This window comes from Leptosomus discolor, chromosome 9 (genome assembly GCF_034619465.1).
Source record: "Leptosomus discolor isolate bLepDis1 chromosome 9, bLepDis1.hap2, whole genome shotgun sequence".
Lineage (NCBI taxonomy): Eukaryota > Metazoa > Chordata > Aves > Leptosomiformes > Leptosomidae > Leptosomus > Leptosomus discolor.
The window spans coordinates 47,155,217-47,176,408 of NC_141399.1; the positions used below are offsets into that span (position 1 = coordinate 47,155,217).

General features: G+C 42.7%; 1 protein-coding gene across 1 annotated transcript; it reads right to left on the reverse strand.

Moving 5' to 3' along the window:
* Positions 1 to 839: 839 nt before the first annotated feature.
* CHIC1 (cysteine rich hydrophobic domain 1) lies at positions 840 to 19,688 on the reverse strand. The gene is made up of 6 exons (XM_086469768.1): positions 19,525 to 19,688; positions 12,409 to 12,463; positions 5,532 to 5,687; positions 2,735 to 2,791; positions 2,451 to 2,510; positions 840 to 1,668 (listed from the first exon to the last, which is right to left on the reverse strand). The coding sequence occupies exons 1-6, from the start codon at positions 19,686 to 19,688 to the stop codon at positions 1,618 to 1,620; spliced, it is 543 nt and encodes a 180-aa protein (XP_086325894.1). The 3' UTR covers positions 840 to 1,617.
* Positions 19,689 to 21,192: the final 1,504 nt, after the last annotated feature.

The window sequence follows — 21,192 nt, forward strand, 5'->3', positions numbered from 1 at the left end:
GCCTCACAAACGCGGTGTTTTAACACAGCATCGCATGCTGCAGAGATGCAGATACATCCAGAGGAAACCCCGAGTCCCCCTGAAACTAAAAAGCAACTTGGGATGATGTCGCAAGGAGTCAAGTTGCTGCAAAGAAATGCCCGAACACTGACGATGACATTCATCACAACCTGCAGATACCCAGTTCCCCGCTGTTTTTTTTCTCCCATTTCTTATTTCTAGTTAGGAAAGGGAGGGAACTTGCATCAATTTGCATTTGCTGGCTATTATCAAGTGGTCTTGCTCGGGCCAGCCGTTACAGGAAGTTTTTCCACCATCACTTCCCTCCCTGAGATCAGGCACACAGGGAAGAATCGAAAAATACTTGTGAGTTCCACAAGGCATTTGTGACTCTTCAGACTGAGCCTGAATGCCAGAACATACGCACGAACCCTTTCAACTGATCCACTTCCAGCAGCGTGGTCTGAAACGCCACTCTGACTTCGATAAAATTCATGTCCCCTGGAGAGGACGCCGTGTCACTTAACAGTTAAAACGCTGAAGTAGTATCATGCTACAAAACCGACTTCAGCTTTGATTTGGCTCTTCCAAATTTTTCTCCTTAGTAAGGAAGGTCTCCAATTCGGAAACATTTTTTCTTTCCTTCCTTCAAAACAAAACAAAACTTGACATCCATATATTCCTAACTTGAAAAGAGGCTTTAGGATATTTTGCTTATAGCAGCCACCACCGACCCCACAAATGCAACTTCTTCAAAGGTGAACAGTACTTAAGCTTCCTATTTCAGGTGCTACAAACACCTGAAATAATGAAGAAAAAAAGAAAAGACAGAAATGCTATGCATTTTTCATCCATTTACTAAACAAAGTGCAACTGAGCCCTACGCATCTGATAGTATGTACAAACTCGTTATGGCTTTACCATGAGAACAGCACGTGAACGGGTCTATACAATCAGAGGGACACGAGCAAATGTCATGGAGAAACCGATGTCGGACTGTTGGCAATGTCAGAAGAGCTATATTACATTCTGTAAACCTTGGCATACCACGCTTTACATTATGCAAAGAGTCAATATTTACAAATCCAGAGTGGGTAAAATAATTAACCCCCTAACGTAAATGATGATTTTGCAAAGTGCAGGACGAAACCAGTGCTGTTGATTGCAAGTCCTATGCAAGCAAGTTATACTAAAATCATTACTACTAGACGCTTACCTGGACGGTTCTACTGAGGGTTTCTAGGATTGCGACATTTAGAATGAAATATCGTATGACATGGCATTAGGATGCACGTTTGAGGACAGCAAACAGGGAAATTAATAAGGCAGCATGCTCAGAACAAGTTTAAGCAGCACTGATGTTAGATCCCTAGTGGCAACTATATCAGTTATTGTTCATGGTAAAAATTCAGAGTGCAACATAGAAGCCTCATTTAACATAAAAAAAATGTGCAAATTGTTCTCTTCTTAACAAAAGAATGTAACATAGCAAGGAAGATATTCTACTGAAGAACATTTTTAAGTCACAGCAAAGTAGACCATCTTCTTTCCAAAATCATCTACAAGGCACTAAGGGTAGAAAATGACAGGTAACACGAAAAGACCGAATGCTGTTCCTCAGTCAGGTCGAAATATGGGATATTTTGGTAAGAACTCTATTAGTATTACCTGTTGAAGAAGGGAAAGAGACAAGAACAAAACACAGTCACCAAGGAGTTCAAACCTTCAGCACAATCTCCATGCAACAATAGCTAAGGTAAGACTGAGACACTCTATACGGGGCAGAAGGTAAGCAGAGATTTCAGCCATTTTGAGATACAGGGCTTCTGGATGCCTGACTTTTTTGGGGTCACTCCCTCTTTTCTTCAAGCCCACATAATCTTCACGACTATACATGAAAGTGGACGGGGGAGCAGTAGGACCACAGAAGTACTTAGAATTCTGCGTTCCTAAAGGGACTGTCTGTCTGGGTTGAAACTTTATGAAGTTCAGAGCAGGCAAAAAAGAAACAATAAAGACCTAGACAAAACCCACACTGCTCTAAAAATGCAGTACTTCTGCACAAAGATAATTTAAATCAAAGTAATTACGAACAGCAATGGAAAAGGTGGATTAAGCGGTGAAGGACTACGGAGTGGTGTGGGAATCACAGCACTGCACAAAGTCCCCCGGGGGCTCCCTCGTTCCAAGTTACAGACCCAAACAAGTGCACCTGTGGTGCCAACGTGGAATTGTTAGGAACGGAAACATGTTGGGTGGAGACAATTTCTAAGTCTCAACATACGCCACAGCTGCTCTTGTTACGAGTGGTCTTCACGGGCGTTACATCAAACACAACTGCACGTTTTTCTGATTTTTTTCAGATGGGTGACAGCCTAGTAAGTTAAGGATTTTCTCCCTAAATCCCCAGTTATGTTGAACACCAAGTAAGTGACAGAAGTAATACTTACATATTCCATCATATTGCTAGTTTCGCATTTCCTTTTACTCAGCTTCCAGTGCAAACCAAGCTAAGAAGATAATTATCAAAGGATTAACGCGTACCACAGCACTGTTTGGACAAGTAACGTAACAAGCATTAGCAATAGCCGATCATTAGGATCTGGAACACTTCAGACACAGGTTTTAAGACCAGTAAAAAGTATGGAATTATAACAGGACTCTAAAATGCCTACATGCCAAACCCACACTATTCTTAAAGCTGAAAAAAAACAAGCACTCTAACTTTTCTTACCTTATGATATAGTCTGTTATTTTCCCATTCTAATAACTTCTGAATTGATCTTCTAGTCTAAAAAGTAAGTCAAAATTGTATTATAAATGGTTCAGCAGCCAGCCTCATCCAGAAGAATCACACTATTGCTTTTCTGGCTTAAGATTAATTTAAAATCAATTAGTTTTACAAAAGCAGAATCAAGCAAAAGACAAATTATAAATGGAAGTCCTGCCACTTCGACTCCCCGCTCCTCAACATTAGACCTTTGTCAGGAAAAACAAACAAACAAAAACAAACCCCAAACCAAAACCCACAGGGTTTTTGTTAACTTACAACTGCAACTTTCCCAGAATTCAATTACTTCGTAAGAGATTCTTTTAAATTTCGTATTTTACCTACCCTAGCCAAGCCAACAAAACAGAATCTCCCACATTTTCTTGGCCAAATATTGCACTCGCTACAAGAGGTCTACTGACAACACGTAATTTACATACATGTAATTTCCAGATTTTGCTAATGTAACTGTTTATCTGAATCCTGAAAAAAACCTCACCACCGCAGAACTCCAGCTCGCAACAAACACTGCCTGTATTTTCAGCTCTTGGCTACCAAAGCGCACATGACCTTCGTGTTCTGCTCTTGCCACAGTTGTGGGAGAGGAGAAGATTTTTGGAGTTTCAGCGATTTTTAAGGTCACAAAAAGACCACTGCGATGATCTACTCTAGTTCCTGCATGGTATGCCACAGAGTCCCATCCACCAATTTCCATGCTAAAGCTAATAACGGTAGGTGAGCTACGCCATCGCATTAAAAAGAGATACAAAGCTATCCAGTCCTGACCCCACGGTGGAGAAGCCACCTTCTTTCTAAGTTTTTCCACTGACAGAGCCATTCTTGGCAGTAAAAAGTACATGTTGTTTCCTGTTTCAACCGTCTGAGTTTCACAGTCAGCCTTTGGATCCCATAATGCCTTGTGTCCCTAGAGGAGCGTACGGGGACTGCCCGGGCTGGAGTTCATTTTCTTCACAGCAGCGTGTACGGTGTGCGGTGGTTTAGATGCAGGACGACAGCAGCGGGGACACCACATCGGTGGTTCGGCTATTGCTGAACGGCGCTGACCAAAGGGATATTCCAGGCCCCGTAACACCAGGCTCAGCACTAAAACCGGCGGCTGCTCTTTCCCCAGTAGCCCACTGCCCAGAGACAGGCTGCGCAGCCGTCTGCTGCCGGGAGGTGGGGAGTGATTTCCCTTTGCATCACGAGGGTTTTCTCCCCTTTTCCTCCTTCACTTACTAAACCGTCTTCATCTCAACACGAGTTTTTCTTACTTTTGCTCTCCTGATTCTCTCCCCCATCCTGCTTGGGGGGACGGGGGGTGAGTAAGCAAAGGGCTGGTGGGCGCTCAGTTGCTGGCTGGGTTCAACCCACCCCAAGAGAGAATTAAGAACCTTATACCTGGGAGTGATCAAATCGCTCTAATATCCACACACAGCCACAGGAGTAACGTGATCTTCCCTGTGCCCGCTCGGTACATGTTATTTGTACCCTTGAGAATTTCATTAACACCACAACGTCACACGGGCATTTATTTTGATTTCCACTAGCACAAGAATATTAAATGTGGGTTTAAAACTGCAAATATTCCACCTGTATCCCTCAAGCATATTCCTTTGCAATAATAATGTTTATAAAGGCAGTTAAAATGAGCTAAACCGAGTCTGCAACTTTTTAGTGATACAGACTTCAGCGATCAGCTCTTCCGCAAGTTAATGTATTGTCCGTTCAGTGCATTTCATCTTTTTTAACCAAAACCTCAATGCCAGTCAATGCTACTTATTCTCTCGAGCAAGCTGGAAAGTTTGGCAAAACGCTTCTCTTCTGTTTTCTCTGAAAAGCAAAGCCTGCTCCTCGTTTTTTTTTTTTGCTTTCAGTTTGTTTTATCAAAGATCACAAACTCTCAAAAGCCAGAAGTATTATTTTAATAGATTTTTACTTAAGATCTTTTCCTGTAATTAAATTGACAAGTGTGAGATTTTTTTTTCCTAGTGCACCCACATCCTATTTACATTTGTGGATAATAACATTTTATGGCTACAAGTCTTACGAACTACGTAGCTGCAAAGAATATCACTACGCTGTGTCTATTTACGGACTTTCTAAACATTTACTGCTGTGATAAATCGACTCCAAATGTAAACCACAGAGGTAATTAGGACCATGGTTACCTGATACTGCTAAAGTGCTTTTTAGAATTATTGCTTTGGACCTGATTACAAGAATTGTCAACTTTCTGTTGAAAATAAATAAAGGGAAGTCTTTAAACTTCCCAAATAGAAAGCAAATTTGTGCGTGTTCTTAATAGAAACAGCACTGTAAAATACGTCAAATAAACCACAGCTCTGAAATGTTATGCTAACTTTTACAGAAAAAACGTGATTTTTTGTTTTAAAAAAAAATATTTCTTCTGGGAGGTGTGTGCGTGTAATTCTTCCTCCAGCTCAGGCAGTCTTCGAAGGTCAATGCCCAGTTCTGCAGCCATTTAATTCAATTCTTAGGCCTTTAGAAATCCTGGAAATTTCTGTTATCATATACTCCATCCTGTTCTTCAAACGGAGATGGGATTAGCTATTCCTAAAACTATTAATTCAATTGGTAATATGGTATCATTTCCTTCATTAACAAACACTTTTTCTCTTTTCTAAGGAATGGAGAACAATGCAAGCGAAGCAAAAAAAGGGTGATACTATCAAACATTCTATAAAGTTATCAGTAACTGCAAAGCAAGCAGAATAAGAAGGATGAAGGATGTACTCACTCTTTTGTTAAGACAGACTACAGGCCACAGGCTACAGCCCAGCGTGCAGCAGCAGCACAGACAGCCGCAAAGCAGCCATTTTACATTGACAGGAAGATTCTTTCTCAAACAGGCATTCACACGACTGATGCTGGTCTTGAATTCTTCTGGGGCAACCTGCAACAGAAGTGCTGAACTTCAGTGGAAAGCCATGACAGGTGTATTTTCTCAATAACTGCCTCTACAGGTTAACGTGTAAATGCAACATAATACCATTCTACAATACGACCCCATCACTGGTCACCCGCTGAGCACGGAAAGTCACTTTCCTGGAACCAATTAAGGTGCATGCTTTGCAAAAACTTGCACTAAAAAGCTAAACCTCGCTTAGATGAATGGCCTCATCCTTAGTTATTGCACCATTAATAAACCAATTGTCCTGATAACATAGTGGCCCCCAAGGAAACAAGTGCAACATACACAGTGGCTACGCTGACCAAAAAAGTGGGAGATGACAGATCTCTGGTCTCCAAGGGAATGTGGGGCAGCTTCGTAGCAGAAACACTTGTGTGTCACATCGAAAAAAAGGATAATATTCTCCAAATGAATTTCATACCGCTGCAGGTCTACATTGTGCCTGGCTGAAGGTGGACTTTCATCCACAAACAAATTCCTAAAGTGGTCCCTATTGACACGAGGCCACAACTTCATTTGTGGCTGCTTCCTAAAACAGGGAAGCCCGGAAAGACATACACTGGATTATATTCAAGGCAGAGAAACACATCTCGTACAGGGTTATGAATAAAGCCTCGCTGTTGAAAAACAACTTATGTAAATTAAGGAATATTCAGCAGGACTTACTCAATATTTTTGATATATTGCCACTGCAGTCACAGTGGAAAAACACACCTTCTCTCAGAAGTAAGTGCCCTTCTCTGATAGCAGCGTGTTTCTTACAAAAGAGTGAAAGCACTTACCTATTCACATGCCCTCTCATCTCTCTACAGAACCTAAATAACTTCTATCTGCCACGTCAAGCACAGATTCGCAGCATTGACTCCAAGATGGCACTCTCAGCTGCAACACAATCCAGCATTCGAATGCGCAAAGAAGAAAAGTCAGATCCAACTTCGATAGACTTCACCAGTCGGGCGCAACAACTCAAAAAAATAACTATTTCCTAACTACTTGCTGCGTGGAAGAAAAAACCTGCCCTAGAATTAGTCTGTATCCAACGCTGTGCAACTACTACACAATCCTTCCAACCCAGCAAGCCCAGCTCTGTTCATTTGACTCTGCAAACAAGAGCAACAACAACAACAAAAGATTTAATGACAAAGACTCCTTTCACCAAAGAAGCAAAACCATGGGACAGGAAACGGAGAGGACCTGATTCTGCTACCTCCACCCATTCACCAGAGCTAAATTCATCAAAACATTGCAGGAAAGGGAGTAAATAAATATAACATCTGTTTCCTGGCCATTCAGATCACCATGCAGTACAGTCAGAGGTCATCTGGATTTGTACAGAAGCCAGGCCTACAGTTAGTAATATAAGAACACTAATACATGTATCAAAATATAAGAATATTTTAACATTGTGATTATGCTATATCAGGAATTAATAAGCACACAGAAAGCATTTCTTTTGCAATTATAGAGGCTCCTCCCCACCCCTGCGCCATATCAAATAGACCGTCTTATAATCCTTTTCACATATACAAATGGAGCAAGTCAAAAAATTTTCTTTAGACTGACTGGAACATTAACATTTAAATATATATTACAACAGACACCTTAGTTTAAAAAAAAAAAAGTAAGAAAGAATGAAAATGGCAAAAAGGAACAAGAGATCCTACGTATTGGGACATTTTCAATGAAGAGATAAAAAAAATAAATCACGTTGTAGTGTGGAAAACTAGCCTGTACTTGCATGTATCTGAAACAGAAGGTTTTACAGATCTCTTTGCCGACACCAGCTCTCATATTTAGGACACCACAAATATCAGATGCCCGTGAGCAAGACCGTTCCATCCTCAATGCGTGAGAACGCTCTGTAGTCAAGTGCCACGGGGCTGGTGGCACGCAGCACGAGTAACACTGGACAGCTTCTGCAGCCAGCCGCGCTTCAAAGCGAGCGGCGATGACGTACGTTAACAACCTGGCGTCCTCAACCGTTCAGAAGTTTACAGGTCCCTAACACTTCTATAGACACGAATGGCCCTTTCGTTGGTAAGTCTTTTGAGATTTGTACATCTATCACTCTGTTTATTTGAAAGATAAAAAGACATTTTTTTTCTTGACCCCATTAGTACTTTTGCAACGAATCCCACCAAGAAAAGAGTGTTTCCTTCTCTATTAGACACAAAGTTTACTGGACCTTGACAACAACACACCCCAAGCCCAAAATGCAGCGACACAAACCTACCAAAGACAATGGAATCGCACAGCCTAGAATTTAGTTTAACATGAAGAAACCTCATCATCAGTGATGACCTCCAACATGAAGCCAACCGGATCCTTAGATCACAGCTGGCAGAAAAATTTAGGACCTAACGAGAAAGCACTGGGGTGGTGAGATTCCCTATTTCTGGGCTACTTTTAAGGGAGTCAGCGTTCCCATCAGGTTAACTGGCTGATGCTACTTCGTAAGAACGACCTGAAGTACCTTCCTTCCTGCAGAGCACAGCACTGCCAATGGCTGCGTTAGAAACCAACTTTGGATGCCACCAAGAAGCAGAGAAGACTTCTCTCAGAAATTTGGGTATGATGTTCACCTTCCCATGGTATTATGAAAGCACCACTACGGCCTGCTAACGCACCGAATACTTTCACGTCAAGGTGAGTCTCAGCTGCAACGTAAGATGAAATTACTTAAGATGGCTTTGGCTAAGCCAAACTATTGGGTATTTTTCTCCCTTCAGGAAACGAAATCACAATAACTGTTTCTGTCAGTCAACGACACATCTTCATTTGAACGTAAAGGAACCAGTGACCAAGATAAGCCTCATCCTGTGATAAACTGAAGCAAAACACAGTTTTGTTGCTCTCAGTTTAGAGCTCAGTAACAGTTAAGCATTGTTACACAGCGACAAAGAATGAAATATCTGTAACTAAAATAACTGCTCCAATTTAACAATGAAGCGGTATCCAAATGAAACGGTCACCAAAGAACTTTGTTGATTTTCTGGCATAATTTTAAACCTCACTTTTCTTGCAGGTACCGATATTGAAAGGTTCATATGAAATGACTAATGTGTTTCAAACAAATAGAGAATTAACAGCACCTCCTGCACAAAGAAAGCTCCCTAAGAATGTCTAGTTTTGAGTAATTTTGAAAAGTCTCTTGGAGAGTTTCTGTCTGGGTCTTGAAAAGAATGAGATAAGTACATAGCTCCTGGCTGTGCAGTACACCTTGTAAAGAGACATTAGTTTCTTTTAGGTCTTTAAGGCAGGGAAAAAAAACCCAAAAAACAAAAACCAACATAAAAGGAAAGGAGTGGGTGTCATAATATTTTACAACAGGATGCAAGAGAATCCACAAACACAGGAAGAGAACCAGTAAAGCCCAGCAGGCCTGATCTTTCTCCTTCAATCATCATGATCACAAACCCTATCAATCACATGTTGCAATGGGATCACAATACCAAGACGACGTTTTATGGCTTACATTTCCCTGCACTGCACAGTAAGCTCTGTATAGGACCCTCATTGTTTTAAGATCAGGGCAGGAAACGCCACTTGCCTCCTTAAGGTTCACTGCCTCTGTCACCTTGTCACCTGGAGCACTGTGTGCCAGTGCGCCACGTATCATGAGGAGTATTTTGTTAAAAGCGTTTAAATGCTTCTTTTAAAAGAATTAAAAATCCTACAAAACTGTAGCACACAGAATTTAAATTTAGGCTGAAGTCCAACCACATTATCAGAAGTTAAATATTGCCTCTGTATTACGTGTAGCCAACTCTCTTCTTGAAATACTATGTCGAAAAGAATGCACTGTTTGAAAGCCTAGCTCAATATTTATAAACCAGGTGAAGCTTATGTCTCATCCTGCAAGATAAATATTAAGTCAATCTAGCTGAATTAGCTAGGCCCAACATCTGACCTATCTGGTATTTTCCTTTCCTTTATTGTTTTATTGTTTATGTTTTATCCTCAAATACACAACTTCACCTCTCCTCTAAAAAGCAACGAACACATCTCAAATATTTAAGATGTAATTACATGCATCTTAGCTCTAGGCTAATTTGCAGTAACTATCCAGACTCTGTAAAAACTGGAAGACAAGGAGGTGGGGGAGGTGGGTGAAGGAGGGGTGTTTTAATTTTTTTTTAAAAAAAAAAAAAAAGGAAAAAAAAAAAATTGGCAGAAAGTTTACTACCATCACCATGTAGATGGGCAAACCGAGGGTCAGGAAGCTTAAGCAAATTCTGAAGACTACACACCAGCATAAATCCAAAAAGTTAGTGCTTCTGGGAGAAAGGTGTAGCTAGGCAGTTTTATCTGTTTAGGATTTTTATCGCGCATTGGATAGATTTTCATCGTGTGTTTAAAAACCTACATTTTCATCTGCATTTATTAAAAAGAAAAACAATGCCAGAGAGAAATCTATCAAGCCCGCCTAATGGCTTCATCTCTTACACTCCATTAGCAGGCGGGATGTATTATTAATATCCATTCACAAAGCCACTAAACTTAATGTTACACAGACATTCTGAACAAGGTACGACATTGCCTTCCACGAGCTGGGTACTAACGCAAGTTCATAGTAAACACTTTAATCACAGCGTGTTACTATAAACAGTTGCTATGCTATTCATAAACTCTGATTGCATAAGAAGTACCAATTTGTATCTTAAGAGCAGTGAAAGATCTTGAAGTGGTGTATCAACTGACTACAACGCTTATTATTGTGAATTATTTATCAGGGTATTGGAAGAAAACCTTCTTACTGGAAAACATTGACTTGAGTTTTCGTTTCCAATAGGGATACAGGGGATTGATTGCCACAACCAGAGGAAGCAGCAGCTGATTTATTTCTTGCAATTCATTAAAGTATTAAAAACCAAAAACCCCACAACTGCGGTTTTTAAATTCTTTCACGGCAGTGTGTGGCAGGCAGTAAAAAAATGTGTTTACTTCACAAAAGGGAACTCATTTATTTCCAAGGTCTCCTTACTCAGAAAGCCCCTCAAATCCACATATGAGAAAAAGGTAAGAGGACATCAAGATTCTCAGCAGAAGCAGCATCTCTATACACAGCAAATCCCTGCCCGTGTGATTTATGTTGCCACCGATTAGAGCTATAGAACAAGAGGGGAGATGCCGAGTAGAACTTCCTCTCTGAAGTCCAAGCAGTCGTGTGAACTTTAAATTAAACTTCCGTTCACGACTGAACAAGAGGAGGACAATCAAGTGGAAAATGTGACAGGCATTGATGCTCATACTAAAAAGTGTCGGTTTGGGTTTGTTTTAGTTTTTTTTTTTTACACACACACACACACACACACATATATTTTAGGCAGACAGAAAGAGAGGCAACTATATAATCCAATTAAGTTTCAGCATTTCCTGCTATGTCTTTTCTATAGGCTCATTTATAACAAACTACAACCTGACTAAAAGGACATAAGAATGGTTATTTTCAAAAAGTGTTCTGTGGCTTTTCAGTGATCAGAAAGAGCTCTGCAGAGAAGAATAAACCTTAGACATGCAAGGCAGTGAAAGGCAAATGGTGTTATCGCCAGCCCTCACATAGGGAGCAGCAAGACTTTTCTTTTGAGCTCAGTGAGATCCTGCAGCAAGGCCAGAGTTCCCAGGCTGTCTTTTAATAATCAAAAACTCCGAACAGCAACCTGCTTTTCTGCTGTACTGCTGTCAAAAAAGCTGGACAACTTCAACACAAGTATTTCATTCATCGTACTCCGGGGTGAAAGTGAAGGAGAAAAACCCCAGATGGATTTGGCAGAACGGGAGACACCATCCAGCTGCATTTCAGTATATTGTTAACATGACTCAACAGCTACTGCAAGAGGCTGCAGAGGGAGTGTAGCTGTACGGTATGACATCAGAGAAAGTACTGAGAGCCAAATAAACTTCTTCCTCACAAATTCTGGAAAAGATACACAAGGGGAATACAAAATGAAGCAAAAGAAAAGCACTAGAGAGTGAAACAGCAGAAAGAAAAAAAAAATAATTAAAAATTTAAGAGTCTAAAAAACAATACTACAACTATGAAAAAAATTAAAACCATAACCAAGAATTCTGTTACAAGATCTCATTAACTGCTACAAATGAATATTTATTAAACTCACATTTAATAAGATGACAGGACTCCAGAGAAAGCAAGAGACTGGTCACCACTAATTTTCAGAACTAAACAATTACTGTATTTCCAAAAACGTACTAAAAAACCTACTTCATTTGTAGATTTAACACTATAACGTTTTGTTCCTTAAAGCTTCAGACAAAACAGATTCTCTTCCAGAGATCTGTCTAACTATAAACTCCAGGCTTCACAGACACATTAAAAAGAGAGATGTAGTAATTGAAACGATTTAATTGACACGGGAGGCAGCACAAACTCCAGATATCTACAGAGCAAGGTTAAGCGAGCCTTGCTTTCCTGTAGATCATGTAGAAAACAGTTTGATTCCATGTGGGGCTTTTCTGTGGTTGGGGCGTCAGTACCGACAGCAAGCGCTGCCAAGCGTTTCTCCTCGGTTCGGAGCACACTGCAGAGACTGGTCATCAACCAGCCCGTTCGCACAGGACACAGGTAATTCAAGAGCCCTCAGTGCAGGGCTGGCCTGGATTCACGAGCACGGATTTGTAACACAGAAACCACTGGATGCACTGGATCTTTCCATGTAAAAGAACAGTTTAATCTCACACTTACCTTCCCTGTCAGAACAGAAGGAAATTCTGTATCAAACTTGTTGCTCAAGCCAAACCTTGAAAACAAAAGAGACAAACAAAATATATTCCACCTAACTTACTTTGTTTCCCTTAATAAAAAAAAGTAATAGAATTTGTACTTAAAAAGACCCTATTAATTTCTTTTGCCCTTACATTTACATTATTTCATGAGCTTTCAATCTAAGGTTGCATAAGGTCTTGTGTATCATTCATAGGGTCACTTACAAGACACAGAAATACAGCTTGTTGCCTTACTTCCACACCTCCAAGTCACTAAAAGCGCAAAAATTCGTTCACAATCAGATGGCAGTAAGTTTCAGGCTTTGCTTTCTTTAAGGAAAAAACCTCCAGCTATGAAATTCCAGTTTTACTAGGTTCCTTTTGCTGCTATTTTTCTTAATCATGCAATTTATTCACATGCAACAGAGAAAGCTAGTTATAAGGAACCCATTCATCATCATCTTCGAAATTTATGATGACATAGTTTTAAAAGATTGCTTTGAGCCGAGTTAAACTCTCTCATGCAAGAGCCTACGCAAAGACTAGTTTTAAAATAACTATAAATTTCAAGAAAATTAAGTCTTAGGTATCACTGTGACTATTTGTCACTGAAGCGTTTTTGGTTTTGAGCAAGAGGCAAGTCTTCATTATAACCCTTGAAACCCACAGGGAGCTCGACTTTGCTTGCAAACCCTGTGTTACCACTAGCTCCAAAACCACTGAACCAACAGAGATTTCCAAAAAGCCAGTGTTGCAGATCAGCAGGACACTGACAGTGCAGGCTGACCCGACTTTATTTTAGTTAAAGCGTGTTAGTTTTACTTAAAGCGTGAAGTTAACTAAGCTCTGATGCTAAACCTGCTAGCTTCTGCAGAACGGGAACTCTGATCTACCATTCCCTCCACCTTACTAGAAATCTTTAACCTTTGCAATTCAGTGATTTAATAAAATACAACAGTGGCTGGCCTTTCAGCTGCGACCTTTACCTCTGAACACACCCTAATGTTGTCTGTAAAGGTAAATATACTGTACATCAAGTTCATTGTCAGCTCTGCTGAACTATCTCCTGAGTATTTTTGTTCAAAACAACAACAACAACAACAAAAGATAAAAAAACCCAAAAGGATCACAGCCAAAAAGAGGAGCTCGAACATATTTGGTATTGTACTACTTATTGTAGAAACAAACCTCCTGGAGAGAATTTGCTTTGCCTCAAACGGACACCTGAAGTACTCCTTACTGGTCGCTTGAGCAAACACTAGTGTTGCTGAAATGCCATTATCAATCAGTCCCCTGTGTGCTCATGTAGTAATTCAGATATCCAAACTTGGCAGTGTAATTTGAAGTAGAGAAAAAATGTAAAATAAACCTTAAAGAAGAGAAAAGCATAATAAAAGAACTTGTGCTGTCTTTAGAAACCCAGTAAGCTAATGAAAACGTCTGTCAACAATACTGGAGAAGTCCAATCAAGTTCTTCAATGGCTGATGTCAGACCTTGGACTCTTGCAAAAAGCAGCATATTGGAGCATTAGTTGTGTATAACATTTAAAAAACCCCAAAGAGTAGATCTTAATTGAAATGTGTCTCAACCTTTGTCTCTTCAGCTACTCTAAGCACTACAACCAATTGTCACCCGTTTGCGTTCGTTCCATTCAACGTATTTTCACTGAGAAGTGTCTAGAAGTGAAAGGAGTGAACTGAACATGACCACAACGCGGGCTGCTGCCTATGCAAGTGAACTGGAAAGCCTTGATATTAAATTAGCGCTACAAAAAAACCCACAAAGTAAACCCAGTAAGATTTCAGGCAAGCACAAAAGTTACTCATAGAAGCACATTTCCATTCTCTGTGAACGCAATCTGGTGAGTCAGCCTCCACGTTCTGTAGCTTTTCTTTCAAAGCTGAAATCTTTCCAGTTTTGTTACACTATGTATTTATTTTTAAGGAAGCTTGAAGAGCAATGAAGTAATCTTTTCAGTCTTTACAAAAAATCCAGAAAAGACTAACGATATGAAACACATACACAAGCTTGTTTTGAGGAATATGGACTTTTCTGAATATCAGCAATGAAACCACCTGAAATAATCACAAAGTGGTAGCAATCAGATAAATGAAATACTGGAAAGTTCAGCTAATACTGCAGAATTATTTACTCCACCCATATAACAGAGTAATTCCACTAAATCGTGCCAAAGGCCCACCTAGCCCAGAACACTAACCCTTACAGTGGGCAGTAGCAGATGCCTAGGAAACAGCAAGAGGGAAAAAAAAAAAAAAAAAAGAAACAATCAAAACCTAGCCCCCCCCGTGCACTAGCATTTCCCCAGAATACTCTTCTGACCTTCAACAACTCATAGCTCAAAAATTTCCTAAGCCCTAAGTAGTGTCTTTTATCTCATGGGTCACACATACTCATTAGAATTCCCATTGCACCACCAATTCCCATAAAGAACAACAGAAATTAGTGCTTTCTGATTTAGGTCTATTAAGAATACAAGGCCACAATTTATTTTATTACGTTAAATTTGAAGGCTGATAAAGTCACGAAACGTATTTAAAACCTGAAGCTTTTATCAGTTGCCAAAACATTCCATTCAGTTTTAACACATCCAAGAAACCTCAGTTACAGAAATGCATCTTTTTTGCACGGACACCTGCAAACGGCTAAAAGACTAGAAAAGGGTTTGACTGCACTGGGAACAGGACTATGACACATGACGCTGCTGCGCATCGCCGACGGCCTTTAGCACCGCTCTGCTAAAGCAGCTCTGGAAGTTTTACAGAGTGTCCTCGTGGTGATTTACCACATAGCTCAGAAACATTAAACTTCTGTCGGGGGGGAATTCTTGAACCAAATAATAGGTTTTTTTAGAAACGCTAAAGCAGAATGTTGCACAGCTCTACAGCTTTGCAAGCAACTTTGTAAAAGTACTGAGGTGTTAATGTAAAAAAGTTAAGACTTAAAGTCTTAAGAGACAAGGAAGTTCATCAGACTTTCTACAACAGACTAACGATCTAGCATGATTTGGCCTACGAAGTCTTCCAAAATTGACTATATTTTAAAATCACTGCGTAAAATAAATTCCAGTACTTGTCCTTTAAATCATTCAAAACGTGAGTTGGTGGCGACTTATTTCTGCGCTAGTTCTCTGGCTCCTCAGTGAAGGCTGCCTGAAGTCTAACATTTAGAAACCCAGGTACGTCACCCATATACCTCCGTCGCAACTTTCTCGCTGGATGACAAGTATCTCTCAAAGCAAGGCACTGTTTCCTACAGGCCACAACACTGGAACAGAACTAGGATGACCTCTCTTTCTCTTCCTCTGTCTCTCCTTCTCTCTTTCAATTTATGGCATCGGAGAAGTCCCATCAACTCATTTTCCCCCATTTGCAAAGCGGGGAGAACGCAACTTGTCATAGGGAGCTGCAACAAGATCTAGTCATAAACCCCTCAAATTAAAGACTGAAACACCTGAATTATCAGTTGCAAACCCCACCTGGAACAGGCATCACATAAGATTCTTTCCGTTAGCCTACAAAGCATAAGGAAGTAAGGTCTCCTGTCCCCAGAAGTGAAACAGGAAGATTTTGGAAAACACTTTCTCCCATCTAGAACAGACATATTTACAGGTGCTCTACCTTCTTTTTTCTTTTGACTTAAAGAGCGCTTCATTCTCGTTTATCTCACTGCTGTATTTTATAGATAACAATCAGTCTTTCCAGACTACACAAGCTAAAATGGTTAAACAACTCCCGTGCCACAGGCCCTCCAGCCTCCCTTCAGCACGGCTCCTTTCCCTGCACCTGACCCAGGGTACGCTGAACCCATCTTGAACAGCTCCTACCCACTGTTCTTTCAGAGGTGTCATCTAAGCTTTGCTCAGCACCAGGGAATAAAGACAACATTCATCAAGAGCCCTGAGCTGAAATCTCCCTGAGCACTTAACATTTCTTTCCCCACGAAGCCAGTGGAACTACTGAGGAGCGTCTTTACCCACGGATGATGTTGTGGAAAACTAGGGTTTGGTAACCAGCAGAAGGCTGAGGTCATTTGCTATTTTAAGTATGTGGAAGATGGAGTAATATCAGACTGTAATCAAATGGCATCTTATCACAACTGAGAGCACCTGGCTCTTCCCCAATTGATGACGATACGCTTTCCATTAGCACCTGGGCTGTGGATCCCTGGGGCACTCCTACAGAAAATACAGCGGAATAACAAAAGTTAACCTGCACCCAAAGCTAGGAGGTTCACAGACTTAAGCAGGAATCTCAAGCTGCATAATAAGGGCAAAAACATGCTTAATGTCCGTTGCATTACCTCATTACTATCCACCCATATGGACTTAATGATAAAGAAACACTGCACCAGATAAATAAAAACTTATAACCAAGTCAGAGTTTGTTTACTGCTCTGTTTTTGGATGTTATTGCCGTCGCTTTGGTGGGCATATGACTCAGTCTTCACTAAAAAAGTTTGTGTTCAGATATTTGGATACACCAACCAGAGTCACACTGACTATGCAAAAAACAGCAATGGGTTTATAACTCATTAAAATGGAATTTCAGAAGCAAAGGCATTTACCAGGTCCTAGGAATTTCTCTGTGCTAAAATTCAAAACCTTTCTGAAAATTGTCAGTCATATTTATTGCTAAGTTTTCCAAAGCAAGAATCTTTTAGAGCGAAAGACGTTGAACAAGATAAGCATAAATTTTGCTAACCACTTTCATGGACATTCTCTCTCTGTGAGTAAAAGAAAACAAATACACTTTACGTGATCACTCTTACCATGCACAGGGGTAAAAGGGTTAGCAAAAGTCAGTGGAAAAAGCAAGATCCTGCTAAAAACCTTCAGAAGATTCTTGGAATTTATATTTAGTATTGTTGGATATGGCAGAACTCCATTAGGGTCAGCAGCTCACTGACAAGGCCGTAAGAATAAAAACTCTCATGCAAGAAACTAATATACAGTTTCAATCCACTAACTTGGGAGTTTTCTAAGAGGACTGTACATGAAAAGCCGGACCAGAAGACGACCCTGGAACGAGAGAATTATCCCTTCTCTACACACCGAAAGCATCCAAGAAGGCCAGTGTCAGATGAGGAAGAGAAGGCACCTGAAACAAAAATCCAAGGAAAACAATGGCTTTTTAAAAATAACTGTTTCCCTTTTTTTAGCAGAGTGTCTGACTTGTCAGGACAGAAATTTTTATCAGCAATGTTCCAGACAGGTTCAGAAAACAAACACAAGTTTTACTCAGTGACGTGTCTCACTTCAGTAACTAGAGCAGGCTGCTTCTGAAGGCAACTGATTTCAAAAGCAGCATCACTGGTGTGATCAAAAGGTGACAGAATTTCAGAGCTGATACACACTAACCAGAAACTCTTCAGGAAGCAAAATAGTCCCCATTTAATAAGGAGGTTAGGGTTACATACTATAGTGTCCAGGGTTTATTCGCATTTTATTGATAACATCCACTGACTGTTTTTATCAATACAAGGAGACTTAAAAATACATCAGGGACTGGTAAAAGCTGCCTTCTACCACTCAGGTGGGTACACTTGTTACAGGAAGAGAGCTGGGAGGAGGGGAAGAAAGGGAAAATAAAGCAGGTGGGAATACAGTTCAGGTAGTTACAAGAGCACGTATGCCAGCTCTTGATTTCCACATCACTTACAAGACTTGCTTTCTTTTGATGTAGCCGTCACTAGTTGACAAGAGTTCTTGGAGACGCTCCTGCTCATCCCCAAAAGATGCTGGAGCCAAGAAGGAACTTTAAGGAACATCACTAATACACAGAAAGCATCACGGCAGGCAAAGCAAATAAGTGTGTAATTTTTTTTTTCCAGCTTAGTGCTTAAAACCAGGTAACTAATGAGATGGGTGTGTGGTATTCTGATCATTTGGCTTGTGTTCCAACCCCCCGTGAGTCAGGCCACACGCTACCTGGGGTCAGGACAGAAAGAGATTCCACCGACACAAGCACATACGCTGCGGTGCAGCAGAGCAGCTACCCACTGGCACCAGCTCGATGCAAACCTGATGTGGACTTACATGACGGACACAGTATCAAATCCAACATTAGTTCTCTTAGGATGAGCCTTCCCCACCCAGTGTTTTTGCTGCAGGCAGCTAGATCACACTGCACCTATTTACAGAGAGAAATGTGCATTCTTTTATGCAATCCAAAGTCAGGCCCAAAGCAACACAAGCTTGCTGGATCTCCACAATACAAAAAAATGCAATACCTCCCTCCCTGCCATGAAAATGAATGTAACAACCAAGAACTTGTCAGGGATGTACTTTGTTATATTAATTCCTCCACTTGCAGGAGTATAAGAAAATCCCTAAGAGTAAACATTACATGTAAGGTCACAGTTCGCTCATCTCCTGTTCCAACTGTTTAAACAAGTAGTAAACATTCTGGCTCACGTAACAGTTTAATGACAAAAACGCTTAACCCCAACCAAACTCACAACTAAGTTCGGAGCAGATGAACTACAACACTGCCATGTGCCTCCTCTGCAGTGCAGCGTGGGGGCTCCACGGCTCCGCTGAGACACAGAAGGGTCACGGTGAAATTGTCTGAACAGGCTGCTCATCCTCGCATCGTGCAGCCTTTACTTTTTATCTAACGGATTGGTTGGGAAAAGAAGCACACCCAGGACTGGCAGGGCTGAGGAGCTGCTGCTGCTTCTGCGCCGAACAGCCAAGTGAACTTCAGCTGCTCCTTCATGACTCTGGGTTGCCTCAAGCTAGTGGGAAATAGCAAGTTTCCCGTTTTCACACGTTAAAAGCAAAACTCCTCTCACAAAACAGGTGACGGAGGGGGGGGGGGGGAAGCAGGGCTACAGATGACGGTAACGCGGGCGGCTCGCATCCGCGGGGGAGGGCAGGCTGGGGGCAGAAAGGGATGGGGGCACAGCCCTCCTCGTGTCCTTACCCCCTCCGGGCACCGCCAGCGGGCAACCGTGCCGCCGGCAGCTGGGGGTCGCCGACCAGCACGGTGCTCCCGCCCGGCCCCCCGCCGCCCCCGCCCCGCCACACCGGCCTGTCACGCCGCCTCCTGCCCGCCGCCCGCCCCCGCTCCTTACACGGTGATGTGCCCGGCGCCCCGTACCGCTACGGGATCCGGCGCGTCGCGGGGCCGGGGCAGCTCCTGGCTCCGCACCACAGGCTCGGACTCCTCCTCCTCCTCCTCCTCCTCCAGCTCATAGATAGTGTCGAAGTCCGCCATATTGGGGAGTAGTACGCTCATCTCAACCCCTCCCCCCTGCGCGGCCTCGCCGCGCGCCTGCGCACTGCGCGCCGGGGGGGGGGGGGGGGGGCGGAGCCCCGTGCGCTAACGGCGGCGGGAGGCCGGCGCGCAAGCGCAGTGCGAGCCTGTGAGAGCGCTGAGGGGAGCGCGCCCCGCCAGGGGCTAGGCGGGGGGGGCGTACGCCGCAGGCCTCCCCCCCGCGGGTCGCAGGGAGAGCGCGGGGCCGCTTTCCCGCCCGCCGGCGGCGGTGGAGCGTGCTGAGGGGAGGCGGGTATCCCCCGCGGCTGCCGCGGTCTCTCGGGAAGGCGGTGCCCGCGGTGGGGGGGCGGAGTTGCGGCCGGCCCCGCCGCCGCCGCCGCTGCTGCCGCCGCTGCGCCTCAGGTGCGCGCGCCCCTTCCCGCCGCACCGCGGGGGGTGGCGCGGCGCGCGCCGGGCTCCCCGCCACGCCCGGGGTCACGAGCCGGCGCTGAGGGGCTGCTGAGGGACGGAGGGGGCGTCCCGCCCGGCGGTGGGCGCGGCAGGCGGTGCCCGTCTGGGCTTTGCCCCTTCTCCAGGTGTATTTCTGTGGCGTTTCTAATAAAAACCAGCCGGGTAGATCCTTTCCGCCCTCTTCCCCGCTCATTTTTTTCGTCGCTTGCGTGCTTAGGTGTTACTCGTGCCGCCCACCGGGGTGGCCGAGGTGAAGGCGAGGGGGCAGGGGGGTGGTTTTCACGAGGAGGCCGGTGGCTGTTGAATTTTCTCCAAGCTTTGAGGTGGTTCTCTGGGGTTGGTTGGTTTCGAAATGGAGTTCTGTGCAGGGTGTTGGGGTGATGAGAGGGAAGAAAATTCGCGTAGGGGGAGTAGGAGAATTGGGGAAGAAAAATCTCTGAACAGTTGAGAGCAGAGGACTCCTGCTGCACAGAGGTGTAAGTTATTACTGAGGTAAATTAGTCACCTACTGCAAGTGGAAAGTAAGCTAAAGAAGTAGTTGTGTTTGTAATTGCAATATAGGAATCAGAAATAAAATTCTGAGAGGGCTTGTGGGTTATTTGGGGTTGTTTTTTTCTAATATTAGCATAGTTACCATAAAGTGATGTGTTGGGTCTGGGCTGTGGCCAAATCTGAATTCCTGATGCACGGCTACTGCAAGGAAGGGAGCTGACCTAGAAGAGGAAGAGTGGGTCTCCATCCCTGTCTGCTGTTCTTAGGAAAAGGCTTCCCTCATAAATCGTCTTTGCTCTTTTTCAGGACTTTCTAGACTGCAGCAAAATGCAGTTGACTTGATTGTGGAAATTCTTGGTGTTTCCGAAAGCAAAATTGCATGTGCTGCAGTTTTATCAGTGCCATCTTACTTCAGCACGTTACCCATCTTACGTGGAGTTGCAGGTAAATCACAGCCTCATGACTTGAGGAAAAAATCATAGCTAAGGGACAAGATGTTGTTATAAAATTAAATTAAAATACATGTTCTGTATTATCCCATTTTTTTAAAAGTAATTTTTTCTTGTTTAGTGATGTGTATTGT

Coding starts and splice junctions, on each gene's coding strand:
- CHIC1 (XM_086469768.1), bottom strand. CDS start 19,688: ATGAGCGTACTACTCCCCAATATGGCGGACTTCGACACTATCTATGAG. Junction 2,511..2,734: donor ATAACAGACTATATCATAAG/GTAAGAAAAGTT, acceptor TTATCTTCTTAG/CTTGGTTTGCACTGGAAGCT. Junction 1,669..2,450: donor CTAGCAATATGATGGAATAT/GTAAGTATTACT, acceptor CTTCTTCAACAG/GTAATACTAATAGAGTTCTT.